Here is a 19,142-nt window from a genome sequence, read left to right on the forward strand (position 1 = left end):
AAAAAAAGATAAGAATGGAGAGAAAAAAGGAGCCAAAAAGTGAGGATAGATAAAATAGCCAAAAAAAAGAAGAAAAAAAAATAATAATATTATGCTACAATATAAAGAACAAAAAATAATTGTCAAAAAAATATAATAAATGGAGAAAAATTGGGTTATTCAATATAAAGAGTATATATTAATGTGGGGAAAAATTCAAAATAGACCAGAAAAAAGACCCATCCAGACCCTTATAGATCATGCTTTCAATTAACAGATTACAAAACAGGGATAAAGAAATAATTTACAGTAAACCACAGCAATATCTTTTACAGCAGACTTGATTGTTGTCATGTATATCCTTTGATTCATATTAATCATACATTCCTACAATAAACTGTTAACACATAGATATGTCTCGCCTTTTTGTTATTTTGATAATTCAAATGTTGAAATTAAAATAGCAATACATGTAAGTTATGCAAAATATTCAATGAACCATGACGGAAGGTACAGGGCCAAATAATCTCCATAGAAATGAGATGTGCCAATGCTAATACAACTGCATACCAAATACCATTGACCTATCATAAAATTATCTTTTCTTCTGTCAAGGCGAGACAAAAATTATGACTTATATCAGCATTAAAATCTGAGTTTTAAATAAATGGTGGTTCGGATACAGACAGCCATATAGGCATTTTGTACATACCTTTCTCTTTTTGATTTGATCTTTCATTATCTCTTCAAGCTCATTCTATAATACACAATCATCATAAAACATTATTTCAAAACATTAACAAAATATTTACTCTAAGGGAAAACCTTAAGGAATATCTGTGTTACAGTTGACCACAGATATGTTCCACTATTTTGTCCAGTCCTCCTTTCCTTGTTCATCACAGTACTCACTGTGTCTTATTATTACTTGTCATGCGCAACAAAAAGGGGGCTCTCGAGAATCTAGAATTGTTTACCCTTCCTGAAAACCTGAGATTTCTCTGGATTTTGGAGGGGTATGCGTTGCTCAATCTTTAGATATCTGTGTATTGTTTTATGGACTGTTGTTTGTTTTTAATTTTGTTGTTTTACTATTGGTCAAGATGTCTGTCTACCACTGGTTTTTGATTATCCCGTCTTGTAACTTATTTTACAATCAGCAGTAGATGAAATATCTTTTGAAGTTGAAATGGCTGTCACTGTCCTGACTCTTGGTACATGTACACTCAGCAAGAGAAGGAAGAGTATGAGAATTATTTATTCTATTACATCAAGTTAACAATTTTTTTTAACTGGTTTTTGATTATCCCCACTGTCCTGACTCTTGGTACATGTGCAAGGAAGAGTATGAGAATTATACGTCAAGTTAACAATTTAGATTGCCTCCCTTTATCTTGTTATAACAAGTGAGGGTTGAGGTAGATTTTAGTGTGATGGTTAATTTTTCCTAAATATAATTTGATAAGAAAGCTAAGAGCTATAAATAGTACTATGGAAAACTTACAATATCATTTACATATTCCATATTAGCACTGTTTTGGGTCTGGAAGATCAACTCCATACTGTTCTCATAAGAATCATAGATCTGAAAAGAAAAGTTCCTATTAAGTATGGCATTATTTGTGACCTATAATTGTTTACTTTTTACACATTAGATGGAGAGTTGTCTCATTGGCACTCATACCACATCTTCTTATTTATATATAAATATTAAAAAAAGTAATTTTGTATCTCCAATTTTATCTATTTCTCATTTGTGTATTTTTGCGTGTTTATTTTTTATTACATTTTTGTACATATCTAATGTTTGCCTCCTGTTCTTTGTTTTCATTTAAAATCGTTCATGTATTATAATTGCTAGTATGCAATTTTTCTAACATATAAATTTGGATTGTTTTGCTATTACCCAATAGGTTATTTGCATATGTTGTGTCATGATCTATGTTTTAATGTCAGTTAGTTTTTTTTATCAATTCTAACAAAACCTCTATAGGGCTTGTGTTTATTGTTTAATTCTTGTCAAATCAAAATAACGTTTGAGAAATGTGATATTTTTGTGGTCTGCCTTATATGAGGATTTAGGATGAAAACATCAATAAATAAGAAATAATAGTTATTGCTAATTTTTCTTGATAACAGATATTTGGTTTATAATAAAACTATAGATATTTTTCATTAGTTCTGACAAAGTCACATGAATTTGAAAATTTTACCAATAGAAGCAGTGTTTTGAAAAAAATTAAACAATTTGTTTATATCTATTTTCCAAGGCAAAGTCAATGACTCATAGCTCATGACGTCATCCTACATGACTGATAAACACACATCTCAAACAAGTAGCATGGGATGGAAAACAATAATACAGAAAGATTAACAAATAATCCGAAGGTCATCTAGAACACTCAATTAATCATTTCTAATTTTTCTTAATGTTAATCAAATATGGGAGTATAAACATGATAAACCAGAGTTTCAATCCACCATTTTCTACATTTGAAAATGCCTGTACCAAGTCAGGAATATGACAGTTGTTGTCTATTCGTTTGATCTGTTTTATCATTTGATTTTGCCATTTGATTAGGGACTTTCCATTTTGAATTTTCTTCGGAGTTCAGTATTTTTGTGATTTTACTTTTTATTTGAAATGTCAATCTTGAGGACTGTGTCCACAAAATTCTAGATGAATTGGGAAGCAAAATTATATGAGAAATTTGATATATTTAGGAATTTTAATTATTTTTAAATAATTCTCATTGGGAAAGGGGTCCTTATCCTGCTGAAAACTGTATTAAAGCTTAATGCTTGATAAATATGAGTAAACAGAGATGTGGGGTATATTATCAATGAGACAGTAACCCAACAACACACATTACGTCTAATGTTCCCCAAATAAATCTAATGTTTGTGTGCTTGACAAAAAGATAGTTTTTGAATTTAGACAGTTTATTTTTAGACTTGCGACAATAAAGATCTTTGTTTTTTCGGACAGACAGACAGAATATGGGACAGACTGGAGTGGTTACTTGACCTGCTTTTGCCATTGGCGTTGCAGGTAAAAATCAGTGTTTAAATGATGTATCATGGGGTTGATATCTTACTGAAATACTCCTCATGTCCCCCTCATAACATTTTTTTCAAGTTATAAGTTATTTTTCTAATTTGACACAAATATTTGTAACATCAAGTAGTTTTTAAACTACTGATCAGGGAAAGTTCAAAGGTCAGATTAGGGTGTTATACCATTGAGGACACTGTGTGCTTACATCTATAATCCATGTGAACATATACAGAGAAAGTTCAAAGGTCAGATATAGGTGTTATACCACTAAAAGACACTATGTGCTTACATCTATAATCCATATGAACATATATACAGAGAAAGTTCAAAGGTCAGATTAAGGTGTTATACATGTACCACTAAAGACACTATGTAGATATAAGAAGATGTGGTATGAGTGCCAATGAGACAACTCTCCATCCAAGTCAAAATTTGTAAAAATAAACCATTATAGGTCACAGTACGGTCTTCAACACGGAGCCTTGGCTCACACCGAACAGTAAGCTATAAAGGGCCCCAAAAAATTACTAGTGTAAAACCATTCAAACGGGAAAACCAACGGTCTATGTGCTTACATCTATAATTAATTGAGGTGAACATATACAAATGTCAGTGATCAACTGGATTTAATTTACAATTTATTCTACAATATCAATCAGATTAAAACTAATCTTTATTAATCCCCATTAGATAACCTTTGGCACCTCTATGGTTTATTTTTTTGTTGGAACCAGTCAAATTGACCACCTGTTGTTGTTCTTTTATCGATACACTAACAATAGGTACAGCCTAAATCTCCCAGTCAGCTTCCAGGCTGCATGATTATAATTTTGGCTAGACAAGTGCATTATGAGGCGTGTTTATTACATATTATATTGACAAAGAAAAATCAGCAGATTCCTAAGAATCCTATCCCTAAAGATTTCTCAATGAAAAAAGTAATATAACTAAAATACCGAACTCCAAAGGAAAATTCATAAGTAAAATGAAGATACCAACTCCGTTTGTCGAGTATGTGTTAACACCCTTGTGTGGTATCTACTATGAGTAGCCTGGGATCCTGGCCCAATCTCCTCTTCACATCCACATTTGAGCAGTGAGCTAGGATTCCAAGGCTACTACATTGAGCTAGGATTCCAAGGCTACTACATTAAGCTAAGATGCCAAGGCTACTACATTGAGCTAAGATGCCACCTTCACTTGTTCAATAATTGATGCCAATTAAATTTTTTATTTTAGATTGCGTAAATTCAGTCGCAATATAAATAAAGTTGAGTGTTCAAAAGATTTTAAAAATGGGTAAATAGTTGATATAACAATGCATAAAAATCTGAGGCATTTAAATTTATTTTCTATTTATGTATTTCTCTTTTTATCACTTAGGCTTTTTGAAAATAAAAATAACATCTACCTAAAATGTTTACAGATTTCAATATGATGAGCGTGGACTGTGCAAGATAGTGAAGGATACCTCTGTTTTTAAAGTAAATGTCATCAATATTTATCGTAAATATAGCATTTTTCTTATCACTGTTATGGAAGGATAGAAATGCCTCTGTAAAACTTTTTGTAGTGCTGTGCTCATACATGTATTTTATATTGATCTATATTGAGCTTCTTAACATTGGGTAATGATATAAGATGTAGATCCAGAATTTTGAAAAAGGGAGGCCCTGGATCACAAAACTGGGCAAGGCTTGGAGTGGGACATGTAAAAAGTCTATGCATTAACCATGCATGTAGTTCTATAAGGGGGACCCAGACACCCTGCTGACTATTACCACGTAGATTTATGATTATCTTGCCATGATTGGAGTCAACTTATAGAAACTTAATTATTTTTCAGCACCATTCCACCATACTTTAATATTGAACTTTTAGTCCATTTGTTGGAGTTCGTGTCAATATATTTGGTCAATATTACTTAGCGAATCATTGGATTTGTAAGACTCGTCCAATTAATGCCAAGGGGATAATTGCATGTACCCGTTCCTTTGGAGAGGAGCTTTTAGATGGAAGGGCAGATCAGTTTATAACAGTCTACAAAGTTTTAAAAGGTGGTTTATAGGATAGATGTGACTGACAGCTCCAGGGAATTTGCCATATCCACCCTCCAATATTGGACGAGGGTAATGTTTTTAGATGACCCTTATGTCCAAAGTGGACATATCATTTTCCTTATAAATCATAAATAAATAAATAAGTTCACTTTTGCAAAATTATGGCCTTGAATTTCAACTTTATCTTAAATCATTAAAAAGGTCACAATTTGTTTCTTAATGGAATTCTTTCAAAAGTTTGAATACTAAATAAACAAACCTCTTCATAAAAGTACATTATAGGCTCAAAAAGACAGCACATTTTGGGACATGTTGTCAAAAAAATGTGTGGATTTACTAGACTTATTGAATTCCAAGACGAAACCATTTTTAATGGATCAGTGGTTGTGGTCAAAGATAACTTTTCAAAAAACTGTTATAAATCATAGAAAAATTTGACCAAAACTGATGCAACAACACAAATAATGCATAATTTAAAGTTTTTAAATCTCATAGCCAATACTCATCCATTGTGAAAAGACTCCTTTGGAGCATTCATAGCACTTTTCCTGATTGACCTTCATCAAAGTTTCTTTCAAACTTTAGGAGAATATATATTGTTACAAACTGACTTTTAATAATCAAAATATAGGCCAATGTAAAGCCCTCAACAATGAACAAATATAATAACCTATAGTAAGCATTTTTTTTATTGACATTTTTATTCTAAGCTTATATGAAAATGGTAAATACTAGCTGTACTCACATGTTCTACCCGTTCTAAAACCTTCTCCAACTCTTCCCTGGTTTCATCTGCGATTCGTTGGGCTACAGACCGAGCATTTTTATCCAAGATGGCCTGAGCAGGAGAGTCTCCTCGGTCATAATCTCCCCTATCCATCAGGGAAATACTACCAACGTAATTCATTGACATTTTGGCAAGATTATCAATTCCTCAACTTCAACTGGCAAGATAATCTGTCCCTCAGCTTCAAATGGCAAGATTATCTGTCCCTCAGCTTCAACTGGCAATTCAAAAAATAAAATTATTATCATCAGGGCAAGATTATCTGTCCTTCCAACTTCAACTGGCAAATTAAAAAATCAAATTATTCTCATCAGAGCAAGATTATCTGTCCTTCAACTTCAACTGGCAAATTAAAAAATCAAATTATTCTCATCAGAGCAAGATTATCTGTCCTTCAACTTCAACTGGCAAATTAAAAAATCAAATTATTCTCATCAGAGCAAGATTATCTGTCCCTCAGCTTCAACTGGCAAATAAAAAAATCAAATTATTCTCATCAGGGCAAGATTATCATCCCCTCAGCTTCAACTGGCAAATTAAAAATTAAAATTGTTATCATCTGGGCCAAATTATCTTCCCCTTAGATTGACCATAAAAAAATTAAAACTCAGCAAAATTATCTTGAATGAGTCTGAAGTAGAAATTTTATGTAAAAAAAAATTAGCATCCTTCACCAGGACTGAACTTGAATATTAAAATTATTATTATCTTCAAGTTGGCAAGATATTGACTGTTAACATTCAAAATACAAAGAAATATATAATCTTCCCTGAACTCAAAACTAGAAATATAAACTATTAAAACCTGAGCAAGATTAACATCCACGAGACAAAATATTTAATGAATATTCAGGATGAAAACAATTTTCATTCTCAACATTAGAAATAAACACATTGTGTAAAACAGGGTGAAATCTTAGAGTCAAAATATTACCTCCCTTGTAAACATTGAAATCTTTCCAATGTTTGTCTCGTTTTAGCAAGGACGCTATCAATTATTGTTGTTTAGAAATAACCTTTGGTCAGTAGCATCACCTACATTGTTTTACTATTCAATGATTTTGTTGACTTTTTCATAAGAAGAGTTATTTTTCTATTTTTCGCATGTCATAAAAACAATGTGTACTGTAGTTTCAAGGCTATCATGACTTAATCATTTGATAATTCTTATATGATTTCTTTGCAATTTGTTCCGTTAAATCTTTTTCCATTAATAGATCTTGATGCTGAAAATACTTTTGTAACCAATGGAAATAATTTGTAATTTGCACTATTCATGCCAGATACATAGGAATGGAATCTTGCATTGGTGTTCTAAAAGTTTAAATTAAACAAAAAATTACAAATGTTGGGTTGAGAATTATATTAAAGATTAAACAATTTTTTTCTAGAGGTTACTGTGAGTGTCAGGTTCTGTAAACTGGGCTGCTAACTCACAAACTTCAAATAAAAATCTTCTGGACTTTTGGTAAGTTTGTGAGTTATCATTGGCCACTTAACAAGTCGATAACCTCTAGAAAAAAAACTTTTTTAATCCTTCAATAATCGAAGCTATGAAGTTCATATATTAAACATTTTATTATATTTTACAATTTGTTTTATTTATAACTTATTTATGCAGTACATTTTTTCTATCCATATTTAATTCCATATACTCTATTCAAAGGGAAGTTTCCGTGGTTGAGGCAGGCCAGGAGATAAATTGACAGAAAGTCACAGAACAATAAGTCACAGTCATGACAGTTCGGAAAGTCTCACAACAATTGGTCACAGTCATGACAGTTCTGAAAGTCACAGAACAACAGATCAGAGTCATGACAGTTCAGAAAATCTCACAACAATAAGTCACAGTCATGACAGTTTAGAAAGTCACAGATCAATAAGTCACAGTCAACAATTCAGAAAGTCTCATAACAATAAGTCACTTTCAAAAGAGTTCATGACAGTTCAAAAAGTCTCATAACAATAAGTCACAGTCATGACAGTTCAGAAAGTCACAGATCAAAAAGTGATAGTCATGACAGTTCAAAAAGTCACAGAACAATAGGTCACTTTCAAGAAAGATCAAGACAGTTCAGAAAGTCACAGAACAGTAAGTCACAGTCATGACAGTTCAGAAAGTCACAGTCACAACAGTTCAGAAAGTCACAGAACAATAAGTCACATTCATGACAGTTCAGAAAGTCACAGAACAATAAGTCACAGTCACAATAGTTCAGAAAGTCACAGAACAATAAGTCAGTCATGACAGTTCAGAAAGTCATGGACTTCATATAAGTCACAGTCATGAGAGTTCAGAAAGTCACTGTCACAACAGTTCAGAAAGTCACAGAACAATAAGTCACGTTCATGACATTTCAAAAAGTCACAGAACAATAAGTCACAGTCACAATAGTTCAGAAAGTCACAGAACAATAAGTCACAGTCATGACAGTTCAGAAAGTCACAGTCATAACAGTTCAGAAAGTCACAGAACAATAAGTCACATTCATGACAGTTCAGAAAGTCACAGATCAATAAGTCAGTTATGACAGTTCAGAAAGTCACAGAACAATAAGTCACAGTCATGACAGTTCAGAAAGTCACAGAACAATAAGTCAGTTATGACAGTTCAGAAAGTCACAGAACATTTAATGGGTCACAGTCATGACAGTTCAGAAAGACACAGAACAATAAGTCACAGTCATGGCAGATCAGAAAGTCACAGAAAAATAAGTCACAGTCATGACAGTTCAGAAAGTCATGGACTTCACATAAGTCACAGTCATGACAGTTCAGAAAGTCATGGACTTCACATAAGTCACAGTCATGACAGTTCAGAAAGTCACAGAACAATAAGTCACAGTCATGACAGTTCAGAAAGTTTCAAATTTTGACAGGGCAAAAAGTCACAATATCCTCATTTGCAATCTTTTAATATACAAGACAATTCTTGAAATAATAGCTGTTTATAAAATTGATTCATTGTAGACTTAAGGCAATTGTAATTTGCATTGTAAAATGATGACTCATCACACAATGGATACATTTTTAGACACAAAGACACCAGTCATTAACAAGTAATTTGACAGCTTGGTTATTTTATCAATCATAATTTCTTTTTCTTTTTTACAATTAAAGTTTGTTTATAAAATTGTTTACCATGATACATAATGTTTAAGAAAAATAATCTTCTGTTAATTTTAGAAAATAATGTCTCAAAAGTGAACTGTGACTTTTTGGCTGGAAACACTTTTGTTTGAACCGATTCTTTAGAGACAAAATAAGCAAAGACATACATGAAGGGGGTAAGAAATGAGGTATTGCCAATATTTGCCTTGTTACGATTGGCAACATTATTATGGCCCCCTTACCACAAGTCCTGGATCCATGACCTGACTCATAAACCCTAGTTCTGTTTCCTTATTTAATATATGCCAGTGGAGAATGTTACAGGGATATTAGGATGAGAACATGTTGTGATGTGATTCTAATATGAACCCTGCTTTGTTCTAGACTGACATGCTGAGCTGGATGTTTTGATAGTTCACAAGGTAGACATATCACCCTATTCGGACACATTATTTTGACCCTGAGCCAATTAATAAGTCCTTGCTCTTACTCTATAATGCCACATGCTTAGCGAAGAAGCAGGAAATAATAAAATTTATACAGTCTTAAGGAAGAAACAGGGGGAAAAATTCGAGTATTAGCTTTGATCCATTTGGGGATCGATCTCATGACCTCTTGCACTTAAAAGTGAATACACAACCACACAACCAGATACATTTGAACATTATTTCAGGATGACAATAGTCTAGTTCTCAGTGGTCTTCTTCTGTCCCCCATTGAAGAGAGATCATTATCCTGTTTATCATGAATGAAAATTTTCAAACATTTTTTTTTCTATGTAAACATTACCATTATTATTGTAACTGGTAAAAACCCAAGTTTATCAACATGTTAAAAGATGGTACTACTAGGGGGTGTTTAAGGACGTTGACTGGCTGTTAAGCTGTCGCACGGTCAGATAAAAGATAGATTTCTAATGTTACTGACATTACAGAACTCAGGTATATTTTGAGCTGGAGGCTAATTTACCAGTGATTATATTTTGATTGAACAATCAACAGGTGAAAGGATAGTAATTGTTCAATATGGCACCTTTTTATGCAACAGGTCAATGATGATTAAAGGTAAATAACGGCATTGTAGATAAAATGCTCAGCTGGGCGCAGCTTGATACAACCACAGAGGTCGAACCCTGAACGGTTCGGGCAAGTATGTACACAACATTCAAGCTTGATACAGCACTGAATTTGGATTGTGATTAAATATTTGACACATCATAGGTTTCTGACACAGAATGAATGTGGTCTAAGAACTTAAAAAATTTTAATTTACCTATTCAAACCATATCATTATTATTTGCTTTTATATATAAATCAGAAATAAACTGTTAAAACAATTTAAAATGAAAAATTTTAAAGAAAAAAAAAGGAAAAAAAATAAAAAAAAATGCCTCCCCCAAATTTTTTAAACCCCCTTATGATTCATCACCCCCAAAATCAATTCCAGCCTTCCCTATGTGGTATGGTACCTTGCAGTACAATTTCAGAGAGATCCATACACTTGAACACAAGTTATTGTCTGGAAACTAGAAAAATGCTTGTTTTTTGGCCCCTTTTTGGCCCCTTTTTGGCCCCAAATTCCTAAACATTTAGGGCAATAACCCCCAAACTCAAACCCAGCTTTCCCTTTGTGATATGGAACCTTGTAGTACAATTTCAGAGAGATCCATACACTTGAACACAAGTTATTGTCTGGAAACAAGAAAAACGCTTATTTTAGGCCCCTTATTCTTAAACGTTTTGGGCAATTACCCCCAAACTCAATTCCAGCTTTCCCTTTGTGATATGGAACCTTGTAGTACAATTTCAGAAAGATCCATACACTTACACACAAGTTATTGTCATGAAACTAGAAAAATGCTTGTTTTTTGCCCCTTTTTTGGCCCCTAATTCCTAAAATTTTGAGGCAATTACCCCCAAAATCAATCCCAGCATTTCCTTTGTGATATGGAACCTTGTGGTACAATGTCAGAGAGATCCATACAATAACACACAAGTTATGTCTGGAAGTTACAAAAATGCTTATTTTTAGCCCCTTTTTGGCCCCTAATTCCTTAACTGTTGGTACCATAACCCCCAAAATCAATCCCCCACCTTCCTTTTGTGATATTGAACCTTATGGTAAAATTTCATAGAGATCCATTCACTTAAACTAAAGTTAGAGTGCGAAAACCAATGTGTCTTCGGAAGACGACAACGACGCCAAAGTCATACCAATATACGACCACATAATTTCTTTGCGGTCGTATAAAAATGGAATGTTGTCAAAACATTGATCGAAAAGATTTGATGCAGAAAAAAAGCATTTATTGTTTAACAAAAGGCTGGTAAGAGACTTTGCTTCAGGCTCAACATTCTACATCTTCAGCATATGTTAATGAAGTTCCAAACTGAGAGCAGGGACTACCTTGACTCAAAGGCGATTACAGCCTCCACAGTGTAAAGTTTAATCAACTACACAGACTCAAACAGTAATTACCAATACCAGAGACATATAATAAATATGTTTACACCAATACAATTCAGATCAAAATCATAGTGCTTTAATTCTTAATAATTATTTTTAAAACATATTCCTCTTAATTAGGTCTTTCCACTTTTCTGTGGAAAGACCTATTGTATTTGTAGTTCTGATTATTTTTTTCTTCCGCCAAATTTTGTTATCGCATAAAATTTTTGTTTCGCAATATGTCGCTAAGATATTTCTTATCTAGTATCATACAGTTTATGCGCTTCTTATTTTCACCCATTCTAATTCGAAAACAATTTTCTTTGTAAGAGTTATCTCCCTATTCACTGTTTATCAAGTGTGTGCATCTTCTTCGTAACAAAAAAAGATATCGACAAAATTCTTTTTCTAAATTGTTCGTTACATCCTCAGGAATTTTTGGCTAATTTGGATCGAAGCGATTCGATGAAATTTTAAAGGAGTTATCTACCTTTACCAAATAAATTTGTCAGTATGTTTTTTTAACTCATTAACCGTTAACCGTATAACCCTGGAATGTTTTTATTTGAGGTCCCTAGGTCCTAACTTAGAAAATGAGGTCAAGGTCAAAGGTCAAGGTCAAGTTCTCAATTTTGACTTTTCCTTGTTTGTGCATTTTCTCAAACACTTTTAAAAATATATATGAAGCAACAAGTGCAAAATGCTTGCTTTATTGTAATGAAGATATGTTACATTTGGTCTGAAACAATCTAATGGCATCTTATAGGAGAAAGTGCCCATGAAATGTCCAATTATAAGGTTAATTGATTATTACTTCAACTTGGTTCATTATAAAACCATATGACCTTTTACAAACAATTGGATGACATAATATGACCTTGAGAAAACCGGAAGAAGCCATTTTGGCACTTTCTTCATGGAAAAGTACTCGGAATCCATATATTTTGTAATTTTTATACATTAACTTATCACTGAAGACTAGAAATGACTTTCGATAAACCGGAAGTGGCCAATTATCTCCTGGTTCACAAGCAAAAGTATATAGAAACTATATATTTTTGGAATCAGTGTGAAAGAAACTATTATATGAGACCGGAATTGACATTTACTTCACCGGAAGTAGCTAATTATCTCCCTTATTTCACTCAGAAGTATATAGAAACCACTTATTTATCGCATCAGTATGAAGAAACTGATGATAAGATGCCAGTTTTAACTTTGAGTAAACACGAACTAGCTTCTTTCCAATGAATTTAAAAATTGCTGTGGAAAGACCTTCAATTGTTCTCTGAACAATTGGTTTTTAATTATTCTTTAGATTAACATCACTCAAATAAATGGTATTTATAGTATTGAGTATAGGAGACAGGCTTCAATGGTACATCATGTACATTGTAAACACATTGAGAAGGACAAAAAAATGATGGAAAATTGAAGAAAAGCACACAAAAAAGACAATTTTAAAATCAGATGGTTGCTTTTTTTACCAAAATATATGTCAATAAAACTCCTGACCAAAATTTCCCAATCTCCTGATCTGAGTTTCACAGTTTATCACATACATGTATGAGATCACCACAATTAGTGTTGATGATCGAGTGCCTAGTATAAATTTCAAAAATTATTGAAATTTTGAATAATTTCTTAATTGTTTTTGATATAACTTCAGCTCTTGAAAACCCTTAGATTTGAAAGAAAATTGTGAACACATCTTTCAAAAGTATAAATCAAGGGAAATAACTCCATTATTTATTTATTTTAGACTTTACAGAAATTATCTATGATTAAACAATTTCATTAGATTGCCAAAACTCTAAGACTTCTTTATTTTGAAGCTGAACTTTCCTGAAATTAAAACTACATTCGGGCTTTCAAAGATCATATTATATTGCACATCGTCATCGATGTGCAGCTTGTGAAACAGGCATTGTAATTCACATGATAAACGACACAATTGGAAATCTATAATTGGGTCTTTACTTACAAATTTACACAACATTACAAACAAAAGGTTTGTTTGATCTGATAATTGATTCAGTCTTATATCAATAGCTATGATCGATTTGTTTTCATTTCAACGGAATACACATTTCTCTGATGCCGCCATCTTGATTGAAAGTTGTCACGTGATTTAGTTGCCAAACAACATGACGCTGAAACAGGTGCCCGTTGTTTTTATTTTTCGATGCATGTTTTAAAAATACATTTTGAGAATTTATTTTTGAAAAGACGTGTCATTAGCCAAGATCATCATTACTCAAACGGACTGACCGCTTGGATTGCATTAAGCTTTTCGTTTTTGAACTTAGAAATCAACAATTTTGCACAAAAAAATATCTAGAAATGTATATGATTATGAGGGGGTGGACAGCTTTTGAGGGAGGTGGGAGGTGGGGGCGTAGGTGGGAGAAGGGGGAGGGAGGTGGGAGAGAAGAGAAGATTCTAAAAGTGGGAGGTGGGAGAAGGGTACTTACACCCTGTCCACCCCCTCATATATATGATATATACATAATTACTCTAAATATCAACACAATGTTAAATCTGCAAATTTGCGGAAGCAAATTTTTGTTCTTCCCTCGCCAGGATTCGAACTCATGCTATTGGGATATATATATACAAGTCTAAATTGAAAACAACGTTAAAACCTATGATTGCGTTTGATAAAAACCGCAATTTTTATACGTGTGCATGCAAAACAAATTTCTTGGTAGAGAGGTCTAAATACAGCACAAACAACATTTTCCAAAAGACCTAAAAAGTGAAAAGGTATATTTTAACAAAACGCATTTGACTAGCAGGCGAGTCGACATCGGATGTTCTTAAACCCTGCTGACTGCCATTGTCGATTGCCAAATAAACGAATCACCAGATGCAACAAAATGGATCTTAACTATTAATTTAATACCAATTGAAAACAACGTTCAAACCTATGATATATATATATATATAAGGATTGATCATTGGAAGGATTTGTATAGTAAGATTCTTGCTAGACAAATCCTTGATCATTGAAACAAAACACAAAACAAATAGAATGTAAACATTATAAAACACATTATATTTTCAACTTGCATTATGCTTTCAACTTGCAGTGGCAGAATTAATTGTTGAAATAGCGTTTTGAGTTATAGAAAATTACAATGTAGATATGGATTCGCATTGTTTCTAGATTTCTAGCAGATACTTCTATAACGTTATGAGTTTGCATACACTTGCAATTCAGACATATATTCATATAACGTTATGAGAAGACATGTATTCATATAACATTATAAGGAGACATATATTCATATAACGTTATGAGTTGACATACATTTTTCATTTAGATATGTATTCACATAACGTTAGGAGTAGACATGTATTCATATAACATTATAAGTAGACATGTATTCATATAACGTTATGAGTTGACATACATTTCCAAATGAGATATGTATTCGTATAAGTTATAACTTTATGAGTTGACAAACATTTCCAATTGAGATATGTATTCACATAACGTTTTGAATTTATAATATATATGTATTCACATAACGTTTTGAGTTGACATACATTTACAATTAAGATATGTATTCGTATAAGTTATAACTTTATGAGATGACAAACATTTCCAATTTAGATATGTATTCACATAACGTTTTGAATTTATAATATATATGTATTTACATAACGTTACGAGTTGACACACATTTCCAATTTGGATATATAGATTCTACCACTGCATCGAGTGTGATACGATATTTATCCACTCGAGACAGTTAAATTTTCAAATTTAAAACGCGAGGCTCGCCGAGCGTTTTAAATATTTAAAATTTAACTGTCGATAGTGGATAAATATCGTATTATACGAGATTTGGTGGTGGAATCTGTTTCTCTAATGATTTTCAAACAATATGCAGGCAAACTTATTCCTTCTTTTTGAATGATCTGCAAAAAGATGTGTTCTTCTATGTGACGTCATCAGGTATGGTCGCCTTTTTTCATGCCGTCACAATAGGAAATTCAGAGGAAAGCAAGAAAATTCGACGTCATAATCGGATTTTAACCAATGAAGAACTGAGATCAAACGAACCACACGTTGATTAAATTTTTTTTATACAATGGGTGCAGAAAGGGATAAATTGACGAAGAATTAGAGAAATGTATTTATATAACGTTATATAACGTTATGAGTTGACATACATTTGTAATTTGTATATGCATTCATATTATGTTATAAGTTGACATACATTTGCAATTAAGCCATGTATTCATATAACGTTATGAGTTGATATACATTTGCAATTTATATGTGTATTCAAATAGCGTTATGAGTTGCCAAATACTTGCAATTTCATATATATATTCACTAAACGTTAAGAGCTGACATACTCACTGTTTGATAAAAGATACGAATTGTCTTACCGTTACCCCCAAGGGTGACTGGGGAATAGAAGTATGGTCATCATTGGTCTTCCTCCGACCGGCAGTAAAACCCTTGCTAAAGTGGGGCGTCTGTTTGGCTGTGCGGGATGTACAAATTTGCAGCCACGTCCGATCAGAATGGGGACGTTAAATCATATGCCTCGTGTGAAGAGAGTGCCACGCTCTTTGCACGTTAAGAACCCTTGCAACAACTCTTTGAGGGGTCCGTAGGTGACCTGTTGCAAGGCTAAATTTCTGTCCCTATCCAATATACCCTCATTTCCCGAGGTAGTCTAAATCTCTCCGACCTCAATCCCGGACGCCTCTATTACAGAACCTACCTATTGCATTTTTTGTTAATTTGTTCTCGTTCTGAATATGCATGAAATATCTGCCATTAAACGTTAAGCAACCAACAATCAATCAATCTTACCGTTACGAGTTTTATGCTTTATACAGCATCAATCGTCCTGGATCATACCACAGCTTACATTATATTCATATAACATTCTGCGATAACATAATGATGTGTTATACACACAAAGTTTAAAATTCCTAGATCTATTTCATAAAAGCATGATGAATCTCAATATTATATACTGTAACCTAAATTGAAGGCTCATAACATTATTTGATAACACATTTTGACAGGAATGCACAGAAGCGAATCGAGACTTTCCAAACCTTTTTTCAGCATTATCGAAGTTGGCATAACAATAAAGGGGTTAACATATTTTTATGAAGATCATTAGAAAATAAAGTGAATTCTAAGGTTTGGGTTTTCTTTAAATTTCTTTGCTGATTCAAATGAAATTGCCCATGACAGCGGACTGATGCATGGACAGACCACTAAATTACTCCACTTCATTAAGCAAGGGTAAATGAATCATTATTTTAAGCTGATTTTTATGTGGTGTTGAGGGTGTCCAATACATCCCTAGTTGTCCATCGTGAAGTGTATTAAAAAGTGGGGCTTGGCCAACAAGTGCTTTTTTAAAATAAAATGCTCTGCAAAGAAACGAGTGTTTGAATTACCCGAAATATAGCCATTAACATGATTGATGATGACACAGGGTCTTCAGGTATTCGTCCACAAGACAGCAATGAAACAACAGTGACAAAAACAATTACCCATAAGACAAACTTACTAGCGTAAAGTTATCCGTCGATAACAGCCGGTAGTTAATATTTATGAGGGCAGCAACTTTCATATAGATAGTTAAAATAAAATAAGGGGTCCTTAAATAGTGTGTTCGTAAAAAGGGGGAAGACTTAGAGTGTGTCAAATATCTGTCGGGGCCACTAAAAATATACTGTTTTTCTCAAAATTGATTTAATGCTATTGTACCTTCTTTTGATTAAAAAGTCATTTAACTCAAGGAAAAGTATGTGTTTATCAATTTGTCTTTAAGAAAAAACGTGTAATCATCAATCGGGGCCACGTATAGCCGATTATTCGATATGGGGTTTTCTCATTGTTGAAGGCATTATGGTTGGTGATATTATTGTGTTGAATATTGGTACTACCATAGATGAAGAAAAATTAGCTATTAATTGTTATATGCTGAAGATGATGTTATTTTAATGGCTGAGATCGAAGAAGATTTACCAGTATTGTTGATCGAATGTGCTTAGTACATGGTGTCTCAATAATGAGCTGACAGTTAATATAAAATAAATCTAAGATCATGCATTTCAGCAATCCAGCTGTTGTACAAACTATTTTTTCTATTGGTACTGCGACCTGTAATTGCTTTTTAAATTATCTTCGTCATTTCAACTCTGGTGGATAGTTTTCTCATTCGCAATCATACCATAACTCCCTATTTTATATGAATAATAATTACGTCTTGCAGAATTTCAAGCGGTCTGTCATAATTGTTGATATTGGGTTGCGTTGAACCCCAAGGACGCCACATTTTACACCTTTATATTTGAAATAAGTCTGAATTCAAATTTGTGTCTTTTCGTGCAAATATTGACACAGTAAATGTGGAAGAATAAAAATAAAGAAACGGACTACAATATTCTCGGCTTTGAGTATAAGCCATTATCCATTGTTTTTACTGTTATTTCCGCAAATCTTTTATTTCAAATATATTTTTTCTAACAAAGCATCAAAGAAAAGATCAACAGCCCTTTTATCATTACTAATTAGCAACAAAGAAAAACAATTTACTAGTTAAAAGATTGATTGGATGACCTTTGTGCTTGTATGACTGTTTCATTTTGGGCTTAGGGACCGGTCATTATTTATCTCCGGGGGAAGGGGGGGGGGCGGCAAAATGTAAATTTGAAATGATAAGATATGATTGACCCCCCCCCCCCCCCTTTTCAAAATGTGTTAAAAAATTTAACCCCCCCCCTCTTTCAACTACATAAAAACTTTTGACCCCCTCTCTTTTCTGATTATAATTGAAAGGTTTCAAATGATTCCATTATCATATGTTGCTAATATCTAGTAATGTATTTTAATACACATACACAGAGAATGCATTGAGGACAACATCCGATAGAAGGATACCCTGATGTAACTTTAAAGTCTTTAACAAGCCAAATGCCCATTGTTTGAAGAAATAGTGTCAAGAATTTTTGCCATAAATACAATGCAATGTACTATAATATCAACAATTAGTTTATATTAAAATATTATTATAAAACAATAAAACCATAATAATCTCAAATCAGCATTTTGATTGCTATTTCAAATCACAATTTTTTTGTATTTTTTATTGAAAATACCCTTTAATATAATAAAATTGCTCTATATAAAAAAAAAAAATCATATTAAGACAGTATATCATATATGTGAAGTGCAAATCTTATAAAGTTAAACAAAATATTCATTTATAGCGACACCAAAGTTTTTTTCCAAAACAATTAAATGAATACAGTATCTTAGACTAAAAGTATTTTCAAAATGTCAAAATTTCCAATATATTTTATATAAAATCAGATTTTAAAAAGTGGCATATTTAGCTCGGTATTCATCCAATGATATGCACCATCTCGTCAAACTCAAAAGTAATTGGAGTTTAAGTTGGTTACTAGTATTTAATTATGATTTTGTCATTTACAGTTTTAAAGAGTAAAACATTTGAACTTTGTTTGATATCTGAGCATTACTTTTTATTGTATTCATACAGAATGTCAGGATGTCTTTTTTTCAAGTTAGAGATGTCGAAATGAAGCTTTTCCTGGCCTTTCAATAATTTCTTGTATTATAAATGATTCATTTCCACATTGTCGCTCTCTACTCTGACAGAAGACGGAGGGTCTCCAACAATGAACAAATC

At 32.6% G+C, this 19,142-nt stretch overlaps 1 protein-coding gene across 11 annotated transcripts in view; it reads right to left on the reverse strand.

The window, feature by feature from the left end:
• The window catches only part of LOC127699797 (myosin heavy chain, striated muscle-like), a 156,539-nt gene extending 142,981 nt beyond the window's left edge, over positions 1–13,558 (reverse strand). For all 11 annotated transcript variants that reach the window (XM_052203151.1, XM_052203145.1, XM_052203150.1 and 8 more), the window contains exons 1-4: positions 13,427–13,558; positions 5,843–6,101; positions 1,484–1,564; positions 692–736 (exon numbers count right to left, since the gene is read on the reverse strand). In XM_052203151.1, the coding sequence (XP_052059111.1) occupies positions 692–736; positions 1,484–1,564; positions 5,843–6,010 (294 nt within the window). In that variant the 5' untranslated portion in view covers positions 6,011–6,101; positions 13,427–13,558. The remainder of the gene's footprint in view (positions 1–691; positions 737–1,483; positions 1,565–5,842; positions 6,102–13,426) is intronic.
• Positions 13,559–19,142: the final 5,584 nt, after the last annotated feature.

Source organism: Mytilus californianus, unplaced genomic scaffold (genome assembly GCF_021869535.1).
Source record: "Mytilus californianus isolate M0D057914Y unplaced genomic scaffold, xbMytCali1.0.p SCAF_41, whole genome shotgun sequence".
NCBI lineage: Eukaryota > Metazoa > Mollusca > Bivalvia > Mytilida > Mytilidae > Mytilus > Mytilus californianus.